This window comes from Monomorium pharaonis, chromosome 7 (genome assembly GCF_013373865.1).
Source record: "Monomorium pharaonis isolate MP-MQ-018 chromosome 7, ASM1337386v2, whole genome shotgun sequence".
Taxonomy (NCBI): Eukaryota; Metazoa; Arthropoda; class Insecta; order Hymenoptera; family Formicidae; genus Monomorium; species Monomorium pharaonis.
Genome location: NC_050473.1, coordinates 18889552 through 18902769, shown reverse-complemented (window position 1 = coordinate 18902769; position 13218 = coordinate 18889552). Strand labels below are relative to the sequence as shown.

Here is a 13218-nt window from a genome sequence, read left to right as displayed (position 1 = left end):
GGAAAGGCGGTCGCTCGTTGGACATCGCGTCTAAGGCCGGATCTACAATAGGTGTAGTAAGCCTTAAGCCATAAGGAATTAACCAATTATATTCGATTATTCTTCTCATATTCGATTATAATTGGTCAATTTCTTATGGCATAAGGCTTACTACACCTATTGTAGATCCGGCCTTATCCAATCTTCAATATCCGTAGTGTGACACGGGCTTTATGTTTCACGGTTCTCTCGCTCTCCCCTGCTCGCCCCTCTCGTGGTGCTTGTGCTTTGTTCCCTTCGCGACTGGTAGACGGCCACGACGGATCGTGGTTATCTGCGCCAGAGCGAGGTATCAGGTCCGTGTTTTCACACGCGGGTCGAAGTGCAGAGTCTCGTGCGCCGTCCGCGTCGTAGAGGAGAGACGCGAGTCGCCGGGTCTCGTTCGCGAGAGCCTCGGCGAGAGAGAAACGTCAGCATCGCGGGTGACGCCGGCCGCCTTGGAGACACTCTTTTAGAGTGTCGAGTCTCCGCCTCGAGGCCGCGCGTACCAAGGTAAGACGCCCCATCGACGTCCCGTTTCTCCCGGGCAGAACGCGGATATAATAACGTTAACGGTGCCGACCCCCGTGCTAAACCGCCCCGCACTTCCCCTCGTCTTTTCCATGCCCGTCATCCCCGAATCGCACGCACACGCACACGCACATACACATACGCATGCACGCACGCCCGCAAGTTTACGCCTCCGCGTGTTCCTCGTGTCGCAGTCTCGATCGCAGTGATTGTCTTAACCTTCTTCGTGCCTCGCGCGGAGATAACGCGCGTATCTACGCTACAAAGCGAGTACGTGCGTACGCGGAGTAACCAAACGTCACGGCAACGAACGGAGGACACAAGTAAGAGGAATTAATGTTTCTAAATTTTATATAATTATGTAATTCACTTTATTGCGACGTGTTAACGTTCTTGTTCTTGCACGATTCGCCTTTTCTCTTTTTCTCCAGTATATAGACAGAAACCTTTAGTAACATATTTCTTTTGTATTTTTTTATGTTTAATTTTATTCTTGAAATCAATTGTGGAATATATTCTTTTACATAAGGTAGGGCATTTGGTAATCGTACGTCCTGGAAAAAGAGAAGACTTCCATACCCTGGCTGCATCTTTTATCTCTTTGTAAATAGAGACAAATATGCGATTTGGATTTGGAAAAAAGGAAGACTTGATAAGATATATTGCGTCAAATGCTACATTGGATCTATTTAGCTCTGGAGAACTACTAGTATTTTCTTTACATTAACTACTCTGGATAAAAATTCAGCCACAAAATTAAGAATATTTTACACTCTTAAGAATTTTGTTTACACCTTCTTTATATTTTGTATTGATTGCATGATTGTTAAATAATTGAATTAATACTGTTGGATGCAGAAGTGGCTTGGCTTATTTTGAAGAGATGACGTTACTTTTGCTACAATGTGCTAATAATAAATATTTTAATAGGTGATTTCAAGAGCTATAAAAAATTCAATAAGAAAAGTTTATGCTATTTGAATTATTTACAGCAGTGTTGTACCATAAATTTCAACATTGCGTCTATATGGATTATTTAGTTACTGTTTACGTAACATTTTGATTACTTCTCATGCAAATTATTATAAACTGGATAACACAATACAGAAAAAAGTAGTTAAGTTATAAGATTGTTAATATATCTAACTTTTTATTAATAATAAAATAAAAATATATTATAAATAATATTAAAAGTAAGAAATAGAATATATAATCTTCAGCATTTCTACACTGAAAACAAAAGTAATGTATCCAATAAGATATGCAGTTGCGGGCTGCCAACTACAGATATACTTAATACAATATATTGCAGTATCAACATTGTATTTGGGTTAACAGTAAATATTATTGTATTGAATATTTTGTAGTTGGCAGCCCACAATTACATATGTTATTGGCTATATTTTTTTCTGTGTATAAACATGAATCTTCTATGATTAATGAATTATCATTTGATGACAAATGTTTATTATACAGATAAAGATTTTATTTATATTTATTTATATTTTACACATGCAAATGCTTAATGCTGATTTATAGTTATTTTGTATAAGTAAAGATGAATCTGAAAAAAAAAAAAAGAATATTTGCATGCGATTATAATATATGAGTTTCGACAAGGAAATAGACAGTAGTTACTATAAAGAAAAAACCACTAAACTTTCCAAATTTATTTATTACACAAATGTTTTTTTAGCATTCATCATCTCTTGTTTCTTTTTGAAACTTCTATTATAATTCTATACAAATATATCCTTTTTTTACACTTATGTTCATAAATACAAGATAGCACTGCAAATAATTTAAGTGAGATCAACTTTGTGTTATAGACAGCTTTTTTTAAATTTCTAATGTATAATTTTCCATAATATTTTCCATTGTTGACACTCTAATAAGAGCAACACTAAAAGGGCCAAAACTTTTTCATTGATCCAATATTTTAATGTAAAGAAAATCTTATATCAAGTTATATATAATATTTTAATAACAGAAAACCACTAAAATGGAACTAGCAGTTTAATGAAAATTCATCGACAATAAACATTTCAGGAGCTGGAAGTCGTTTCTCCATTGGCGTTTCTTGATTAATTGTTATTATTACTGCAATCGACACTGTATGGATTCCTTAATGTTTTACACGTGCACACAATACAAATGTCTCCTTTACAAAGAACCAATGCTTTAATAAACGACACATTAGAATTGTTGCAAAGTGGCAAAGTTTAATTCTGAAAGAAAAGAAAAAGACAATCATAAAATAGTCTCCTTCTAGAAAAGAACTAACATCAGCTTGCACTGACAGAGTTTACCTATTACAATTTTAATGAATAATTGAAATCACAATTTGCCGATCAATCGACTGAATTACATTTTGCCAAAAGCAATCTTTCACCTGACCGCTACTAGGGAGTGCATCATCATTAAAGCTTCCTTTATTCTTCAATACGCTCTTTTATCTTACCATATTCCTTCCTGATTTATTTCTTCCTTATTCCCCATAGGCCCAAAAAATATTCTTTCAGGTTGAAAGTTCGTTCGCTATAGTTTCGTTCGCTAGTGCAGTACAAAAAAGAGTACGGTTCGCGTGGTTTGTCGCGTACTTTCTTAGTTTGTGTTGTGTTCAAGTTGAAAGTTCAAAGCGACGCGAAAGTTCAAAAAGTTCCGCGCCCAAGAAAAGTACCAAAAAACAGTATCGTATCGCATATGTGAGCAAGTAAAAAGAAAAAGTTCAGTTTAATAAAAGTAATAAAAGTATAAGAGAAAAGTTTTGTATAAGGTAAAAAGAGAGAAAGAAAGTCGAAAGTTTTGTGATATAAGTATGTTCGACACGATAACGTGGATCGCGCGCGTTGTGCCATCAAGAGCGAATACTTCACAGACACTGATTGACCCAGGTAAGCTCTGTGATGCTAATGCTGCAGATTATTCAGTGCTACATTCGGTCGGTACGCCCGAAAAGCAAAGAATAAAAAAAATAACAATTAACTTTTCAAGTAAGAGAAAGAGAGAGAGAGTGAGAGAGAGAGATTGGAATGGTTGTAATACATTTAAATATAAGATCTCAAGGCATTCCCGTTTCCGTCTGTTTAAAGTTGCCCGTCGCTGTTTTAACGAGTCTCGATTGATTTGCAGGCTGAACTAAAGAAGAGTTCAACATGTCCGACTCTGGTACGGACAGTACTTCATCGGAGGGTTACGACGAGGGCAGGAATCGGCTCGCTCTGGCTGACGGGGATGAGGTGACGTCGTCACGCTACTCGCATCACTCCTCCGGTTCGGAGGAACGGCGAAAGTCCGCCGCAAGTTCCCCTTTCTCCGGCGGCAAGTCTCCACGATCGCCGCTATCGCCGGGCGGCGAGTCGCCCAAGTCGCCACAATCTACCCCGATGTCGCCTAAGTCGCAACAATCCGGGATAATGTCCCCCAGCGAGGAGGGAGGCTCGCTGAGGTCGATTCGCAGTCTGTCGAAGTCTTCACCGCCTCTGTCGCCGTCGCCCATCGCGTCGCCTATTGGGTCGCCGATGTACGAACCAAATGACTCGCCGAAGTCCTACCACTCGGGGAACAACTCGCTCGATTCGCCCCAAATGGACCGCAACTCGTTGCGCTCACCGGTGGAGGACAACGGGTCGAGTCTCTCGCCGTCGAACGACTCCAAGTCCATGCGCTTCGGAGACGTCGAGTCGAAGGCGTCCGACCTTGAGGCGGATACGCAAAGATCTGCCGATAATTCGTTAAAATCGTATTCTTATAAGAACAGCGAGTCCAGGCAAAGTTCGCCAAAGTCGCCGAGATCGGGTCCGAGTTCTGTCAAGTCCTTGATATCGGCGAGGAGCTCGCCGAAGTCGTTCAAATCCGGTCCGGCGTCTCCCATGGATGATCAGGAGTCGGATAAACACTCACCGGCGCATTCGGGCCCTCGGTCCCCCGAGGAGGAGAAGAACGGGTCGTACAATGAATTGGACGGTGAGCAAATCTCGGATGGGGACATTGAGGACGAACCGGAGTCCTCCATGTTGAAATCTAAACCTACACCCATGACTCATGGCGAGGATTTGTCGGATGTGTCCGATCTCGAGAGCATGGACGGTCCCGAGGAATCCACTGAACAAAATACTGAAGTGGATAAGGCTCACGAACAGGATGCCAAACAAGAAATTGTAAATGACGAAGAAAATGCAAAGGAAAAGGAAGACAAATCTGCACCAGTTGGCTTGACAGAAGAAAGCGAGCAATTAGACTTCGAAGCCGACGGTCAATGGAAAGACGAACGTGATGAAGGTAAATATATTCTAAGTTTCAACCTTTAAATTCAATTTTTATATATCGAAATTACATAAATATTTGAACATTTTAAGATGATCCTATCGTTGAAATATAAGACAGGTTTATTAAAAGAGTTTAAAAAATATATAAATAGATATGGTTTATTTTACACATACATACTTTATTTTAAGTATACTTATAATCATATTAAATGTAAAATGGAAAATGGAACAAAGTTAACAAGTTTAACTCATATGCCGGAATGGAGATGTTTTTTTTTCACTCTACAAGCAACCATCTGTTTTTTTGCAAGGTTTGAAAGGACATTTGTGAAAAATTATATTGCATTGGGAAATAGTAATACATCCGATGAATGTATTTTCTTTATCCGAGAGTGTCTTATAATGAAGAGACACTGAGTTTCTCGATGGATTTTATTATTTACTCGGGATACTTTCTAATAACATTGTCGGTTCATTTCTATTTAATATGACAATCTGTATACATTATTCAATATTCTTTGTCTTGATAAAGCAGAGTATTTTAAAAAAAGTTAGATACATATGCTTTTCTTTTTATTATTGTAAATAAGTTTTAGTCTTTTTCTAGTGTTTACATTTATTATATTTATCCATATAAAATTAATGGTTTATTATTACTTCCAGCTGCATTAACTCTGATAAGAACCATGATTCAAGCATTTATTTAACGCTTCTCTTTGACACTTCTATTTAGATCGACTTTAAAAAATTTTTTTCTTTTTGACTCTTCTCGCCGATAAACAAGGAAATAGACACATTCTTTTGACATCATGAAACGGACTTGTTATTACAAACATTATTACAAACATGGTATAAAATGTATTCGTTTTACATTATTTTAATCCTATATTTTATCTGATCTCTATTCAATTTATAATTTTTCTGATTTATTAAATTATCGATATTTATTCTATTCATATGAGATTAAAGATGATTAACAATAGTACAGTTAATACTTATCTGTGGTTAAAAAAATTTTTTAATTTGATATAATATCTCTATATCTCTATGTTTTAAATCTTTTTTTTAGCTCGTTCTTCTTGACCTTCTTATCCTGTGTTTGCATAATAATAAATATTTCACTAATGTATCTAAAACTCTACTTACTGTACTTACTTAATTGATAAAATTATAGGTGAAACTGAGGCACCTGTTGCGAAAGAGACTAAAGAGAACTTAGAAAAAGACAGCAAAGAGAAAGACAAAGATAAAGACAAGGACAAGGCGAAATCGAAAGAATCTGGCGAGGTAAATGATAAGGAAGAGGGAGAGGAAGGAGAGAAGGAGGAGTCTGAATTGGAGGAAGGGGAGCTTAGCGACGGAGATGACGCGCGTCCGGAGGAAACTGAGCCAAGGCCGGTGTGTCGTTTTTATAGTCGCGGACAATGTACATGGGGTGTTAGCTGCAGATTTTTACATCCGGGAGTGACCGACAAAGGTAACTACACTATGTTCGATATGGTGAGGCCTATGGCGTATCCACCGCACGCTGCCGCGCCACACGAGTATAGATCACACATCGACAGACCAAGTATGCGACCGTCGGTACCAGGTTACGGTGCTCCCACGCATGCACCTAAGGTGGAGGAGCCAGCTGAGTCTGCCTGGGAACGCGGTCTGCGTCATGCCAAGGAAGTAAGTTACTCTTGTATATGGTATATTCTGTGCACGTTGTTTATAATACTTAATAAGCAGTTTTCAACCTGAAATTTTACATATAATCAAGTTTCAAAAGAGACATTTTTTCCCCCGATTATTTAGATGATGCGTAAAGCGAATAAACGCAAAGAATCTGATATGGATTTCGAAGAGAAGAAAATGAACTTGAGTTTGGGACAGGATGAATTGGACAGGGAGGCTGGATATTATGTTAGAGCAGCTAGTCCGGAGCCACCGGTCGAGAGATGGCCGTCATCAAGAGAAGTGCCACGCAGAGTATCGTCCTCTCGACTTACACCGGAAAGATATGTTGAAGAACCTGAAGGATATTATCCTCCACAAAACGATTATTACAGGTGAGACAAGACGACCGTATACGGCTAAACTTTAGTAAGAAAATGATATTGTATATTATTAGGCCTACTGAAACACTTTGCAATCGCATATCTGTTTTCCCTTTTTATTGTCAACAATCAGACGAGTGCACTACAAGGAGTCCCGCGAATATCGAGGAGAGCGTTTCGATTATCATGCGGTTCCTCGTGGTGCGCAATCAGCTTCTCCGCCACCGCACAACCGTGATCGCGAGAGGGAGCGAGATCGTGAGCGCGAGAGGGAGCGCGATTATTACGAAAAGTACGAGAGGAAACACAAACGACCGTCGCGGGAGGTTATTGTGGAACGTATCCCTCCGACGAAGCCCTGGCGAGAGGAAGAGCCACCTCCTGCTGAGAGAAGTAGAGGTGACGAATGGGCGGACCCGTGGATGCGACGCAAGTCACCGACGAGCACTGTACGCCGCAACACATCGTCCCGCCGACAGTCCCGTCGTCAGTCTTATTCCTCCGGATCTTCATATTCTTCAACGAGGTATTATTATTGTGTTTGCATGCAGTTGATCATACAGAAGATGTACAAAAGAACGCTCTATATACAAAAATTCTCAGATCTGAAGATGACTTGTCGAGAATACATTCAATAATCCTCACGCGAAGAGAAAAAGAAAATAAAAATGTGTGGTACACACATCGGCCGAGCATTGCGTTTCTTTTCTTTTAATTGTTCATCGTGTTATTTTGTTATATATAGAAACGTATAAGAGTGTCGTCTTTTTAGTTCTAGCCGTAGCTCCAGTCGTTCTAGCTACAGTTCTTACGACTCCCTATCCAGGTCTCGCTCACCCTCTCCCCCGTCTAGAACCCGTTCTGCTGGCAAAAGCAAGTCCACCGTTATCATTTCACCACCTTCGAATCCTCCGACTGTTACTGCAGCCACGCCTCAACGAGGTGCCATGTTAATGAATCCACCCGCTCCTTCTCCCCGTCCACCCAAGGGTTCCATCTCCCCAACGACGGGTACGCTGCATCGACGAGCCGGACTGAACCCACCTGCTCCGAGTCCGCTCTCGACTCATCGCCACCATGAGAAAGCAAGGGAGCAAAAGGCTGCTATAGCCGCGGCTGCTGTGGCTAAAATCATTAAAAGTCGTTCTAGATCTAGGTACAAAAAGATTACTTTTTTAAATATCAAGTAATTAAACTAAAATCCTATATGAATATAAGATTTTAAAAAATTTCTATTTTTTTATTATGAATATAACAAAGTTAATATTATAAATTCGCTTGATTAATAAATCTAATTTTATAAGGTGCCTCTTGACTTGTATTGCATTTAAGTTGCTATTAATATTGAATAAATACAAAGAAAAAGAAGGAAAAAAATATATTTCAGATCGTCTCACAGTAGTTCGGGATCGGAAAGCAGCGGAAGCAGCAGTGACTCGAGCGAATCGAGTTACTCATCATCTTCCAGCGAAGCACGTAGAAGGAAGGGTTCGACGCCGCCGATACCGCGCAAAGATTCTAAAAGCATCGATGCGTTAAAGCTGAGCGGTGCAAAGCAGCAGATTAAGTTAACACTGAAGCCCACGAGCAACGCTACAGCGGTAAAAAAGATCGATCGTAGTGCAATTATGGCAGGTAAAAAACGGCCTATCGAGTCACCGCCGTTGATCGACAGCAAAGCGCAAGTGGCCGCAGCGGCGGCCAAAGCCGCCAAGAAGGCGAGCTCACGACGCGAAGAATTGTTGAAACAGCTAAAGGCTGTAGAAGATGCGATTGCGCGTAAAAGATCGAAGGTTTAAAATTGATTTGACATTAACAACGTGCGCTCCTCGTGAATAGAGATTAAATACAGTAACAAATATCGATCGTATATGTATGATAATCGAATAAAAACGATTAATATAAATTCCGATATAACATAAATATACCGATATACGTATAACTTTCCAATAAAATTAACAAATTATCAAATATTAAATTTGCTTTTTGTATTTTGCGAAAAGATGTACATGTAAACATTAGCATATATACATTTAGATATAATTATAAAGTTCCAAATTTATGTTTATTTAAATTTATTAAATATACGATACAAATATAAATGATTATGTTATTAAATGATTTATTATTAAATAATTGATTTATCATTAAAAAAATTATAAAATGATTTTATTATATTGACATTTAATAATATAATTGCAATATCAAGATAATATTAAAAATCGTATATACCAGATTTTATGAAAATTAATTATATCGATTTAATGTAGTAGGTTTAATTTAAGATTTTTTAAGAGAAAATAGAAATATATATACACTATGTCGATATACAGTTGTTATTGAAATTACTGCAGTATTCAATCTCTGTTCACAAGTGCGAATAAATACGTATATGTATTAAATGTTATCTAAGTACATTGTATAATTATTTGCCATCACCATCACAACATAACGAAATATGTGAGGCCTGATAGATTGTGATGGTATGTATAAGCAAAAATATGTTCTTCTTTTTACAATATAGGGTTAAGCCCATTATATATATATTTTTTTCCACTAGACCTCTCTTTTTCTTAGATAGGCGCTTAAACATAATAATTCGTACTGTACAGTCTGCCCATGATTTTGTCTTAGTAACATTTGAGTGATTATTTTTAATGTAAAATGTAAAACATAAGAAATACATAATATACACACCAAAAAAGTGTGACATCTTATATCTTTAATGCATAATTAATTATATCTAATGGTAGAATCAATTGAATTCCATTGACACATATGCGCGCAAGGAGTCACAACGAGTTATGAATTTTCTAAAACAGAAACCAGTGTGAAGTGATATTAACTGATGTAAATTGTTGTATCTGTACAAATGTCTGTTTTACTTTATTATAGCATCAAATTATTAAACACCGTAGAGTGAATTTCTCGAAGATCTCTATGTTGCCAAATGTGAGAATTATTCTGCAACTGTATTTGTAGTACAAAATTATTCAGAAATATATGATGTTACTACTTTTCATTAATGGACAAGAAAGTCAATTTGTAAGAAAATGATGAAATTTATTACAAGAAATTTGACAAATTATGTACTTATTTTGTTATCACGATACACTACAACTTTCTTTTGAAAAGTACAATTATCTTTCATGAATATGGACAACGTCTTTATAATTGCTAAATTAGAAATATTTTCAATAAAAATGATTAGTAGTGGCCTGCGATATTAGATGATCTGATAATGGGGAAGATACTTTCACAAATAAAGAGAAAAAAATTTAGAACATAATATATACTCTTAAATGCATTGATTGTACTACGCACGAGGAAGAAAGATTTCATAATGAGAACTATATATATTTTGTACGTTCCTTCCATAAAAATATAGCATGGTGTATAAACGTTAATTTCATGTCGTAATCTGTTAACTTAAGAAAAATGGACGCTTTGTTAATAAAAGTCTTTATTAAATTAAGTACAAAACAGAATTCAGAAGCGTTACCGAAAACACCGATTTTAAATTCTAAATAAATATATAAATAAATGTGTCTTTTTTTACAACAATCCAACAACCAACTGAAAAAACAGGCATACATCCTGTTCACTATCCTATAAATTATAAATAATTTAAAGAAGTTATAAGCACGAAGCATGCGCTGCTTTGTTTAAGCAAACCTGATTACCCAGGATGCACTACATCCCGGAAGATCCCATTGCATATATCGAGTGTCTAAAATTACTTGCATGTAGAAAGTCAAAGGAAGACGTCTACATGTATCCTTTAAACTAAACAAAAATTGTACTTTATATAGTTCTTGCATTTTCGATTCGATTTATACTCAAACATAAGGGAATAATATATTCGAATACTTGTTTAAATATCATAATATTTATCAAATATAAATATATATATGCTACATTTTACATTCCTCTTTACAGTACAGTATTTCAATTTAAATATCGAGAAATCTTACACTCGAATCGACCTTTATACTCGAACATAAGAGAGCTCTATATTCGGATGCAGGTATATATAAATGTATTATGTACTTTAAGTATTATATAATATATATAATAATTTAAATATTGTATATAATAAATAATTTGTAAATATATATAATATATATTATATAATATATATATTAAATATACTGTACATACATTCTATGTCCCCCTCAGTATTGCGACTTTCAATTCAAGTACTGAGAAATGAAAATTTCGTGAATATAAGGCATTACAAGTGTGTTATCCAGATGTTAATATAGTTCTGATATGAAAGCGATTCGACGAGGATGACACATTTCTACCCTCTCGAGGTAGACACATCGAGATCCGTTTGCCTGTGCGACGACGGACTCGGTTCCGTGCTTCCGGTCTCCTGTGGCGTTCTGATTGGCATTCCCATGAACCTCGGCTGATTGGTGCCGTTCAACGTGCTGCGTCTCGTCCTGGCGCTGCTGAAGTCTGGACTCGCCTTTACCTCGTTGTACTTGAAGAGGCCGTCACCCGGTGCCGGCAAGCCGACCCTCGGCAGTTTGTACCACCACCGATACGTGACGTACCAGGTGATGACCGCGGCCACGCCACCCAGGAATTTCTCGATCATGATGTGGTAGTAGAGCACGGTCGACACCAGCATGACGTCCCACAGCAGCTGCTGCACCGTCATCGCGACGAAGAGACCGCGTAGGTATGGCGTGAGCGCTCGGTGAGCCTTCTTCAGGAACTCGAGATCACCGTCGGAAAGATTTCGCAGCGGGCCGGTGCTAATCTCTGTAGGCACGGTTCGCGTGTGCTCCTCCCGCATTATCAGATCCTTGATGCTCTCCCATCCCACGAAGGAGGAGGCCTCCTCGGCGAGGATCAGGCTCGAGTAGATCAAGATGAACGTGTGCCCGGATATGTCGAGGCCGCTCCAGAACCTACCCGACTGCAGGCACTTGGCCTTGGATTGCATCTGAACGTCGCGAGTACCCAGGCATCGGCCGTAGGTGGTCTCGATGTAATTGAACAGCTTCGTCCAGACGAACCAGGCGACGGTGGCGAGTAGGATGCGGGCCACGTGCCTGAACAGGATCGGCCGACGGCCGCAGCCGAGCGTGTGCGCCGACAGGACGACCCAGGGCACGATCACCGATAGCAGCCAGCCCCAGCCCCACTTGACGAAGTACTGGTTCAGGGCGTTGTCGGACCTGGAGAAGTAGGTGCGTGGCATCGCGATGAAGTCCGCGATCAGGGAAATGGTGAATATTGTACCGCCGTAGATGGCCACTTTGAGCCCGGTGTCGAACAGCAGCGACTTCTTGCACACGTGCAGCAGCATGGTAACCAGGATCAGACCGATCGAGCTCGGCGCCGCGGTCGGCCGGGTGCCGCCACGGTCCTCCTGTTGCGCGCCGCTCGGCCGAAAGTTCATCCGGCTGGAGCGCACCCCGCCGCCGATGGAATAGTTGGCCGCGCCGGGATTCCCGGACGACGTGTGGATGCTGCGTCGCTTACCTGTTGCCATCGCGTCTCGAATGCGCTCGTAATAGTCGGTCACTAGGCGGTCGACGTCACCCCAGGACCTGGGGCCTAGTACCATTACATTGGACTAACCTCTTTAGAGGTGAGGAACACCCAACCACGTTTTTGCTCCACGGCGTCGCCAGCGCGGGACCGACTGTTACGAGTGTCCAGTGGTGTCCAGCTGGTTTTCCAATTGTTACGACTCACGACCTCGAGTAATCTGCTCCGTCACCATTGACTTTCCCCCCCACCTCCTTCGCATCGTTACGCGTGCCGTGGGGATGCTCTTTACTCCCAAATTCCCAATCCCAGTACGAGTTCTTTGCTCTTCGCAAGCGGTCGTAAGGCCGATATTCATACAGTCGGTTTCTCATATTCAAGACCGTCTGAAACGCAATCTAGGTCGTTAACCAATCACAGAGATTCGTATGTCCTTGGCAGAATAAGAACGTCGATTGAAGAAATTATTAACATGGTTTTAAAGCACAATTGAAAAGGCTCTATGAGTCATTAATTTAATTATTTTTTACCACCACCGGAAGTAAATTAAACAAAGTTTTTATATGGAATTGTATTTCGTATAGTGTTAAAAAAATTGTGTTATTCAGATAATTTTAATTTTAATTTTAATTTTTATTTTTATTTTAGTATAATTATCTAATATAGTACAAAATATTTTTGATTCTAATAACGTAGAAAATAATTTACTATGATTTTTAAAAAGTACTAAAAAATCTGCAATAAAAAATGTTAACTTATATGATTTTTTAATATTTTAATACATCTGGGTTAAAGATTCATAGGCTATAAAAGAGATTAATATTTTACTTTGTGGTGACACTTTTTTTTGT

The 13218-nt window shown here is 39.1% G+C and overlaps 2 protein-coding genes across 5 annotated transcripts; one reads left to right on the top strand and one right to left on the bottom strand.

The window, feature by feature from the left end:
- Window positions 1-251: 251 nt before the first annotated feature.
- Window positions 252-9006, top strand: LOC105839187 (zinc finger CCCH domain-containing protein 18). Of its 4 annotated transcripts, none has more exons than XM_012685321.3 (8): window positions 252-531; window positions 3072-3443; window positions 3682-4830; window positions 5992-6491; window positions 6618-6871; window positions 6993-7385; window positions 7632-8015; window positions 8247-9006. In XM_012685321.3, the coding sequence occupies exons 3-8, from the start codon at window positions 3705-3707 to the stop codon at window positions 8656-8658; spliced, it is 3069 nt and encodes a 1022-aa protein (XP_012540775.1). In that variant the 5' UTR covers window positions 252-531; window positions 3072-3443; window positions 3682-3704; the 3' UTR covers window positions 8659-9006. The 4 variants fall into 4 exon arrangements, with proteins under 4 accessions (XP_012540775.1, XP_012540774.1, XP_028050705.1 ...); XM_012685320.3 differs by having other exon boundaries at window positions 3051-3443; XM_028194904.2 differs by having other exon boundaries at window positions 252-872.
- Window positions 9007-10305: 1299 nt separating this feature from the next.
- Window positions 10306-12987, bottom strand: LOC118646623 (fat storage-inducing transmembrane protein-like). The gene has a single exon (XM_036289932.1). It carries the CDS (start codon window positions 12441-12443, stop codon window positions 11163-11165), a length of 1281 nt encoding a protein of 426 aa, XP_036145825.1. The 5' UTR covers window positions 12444-12987; the 3' UTR covers window positions 10306-11162.
- Window positions 12988-13218: the final 231 nt, after the last annotated feature.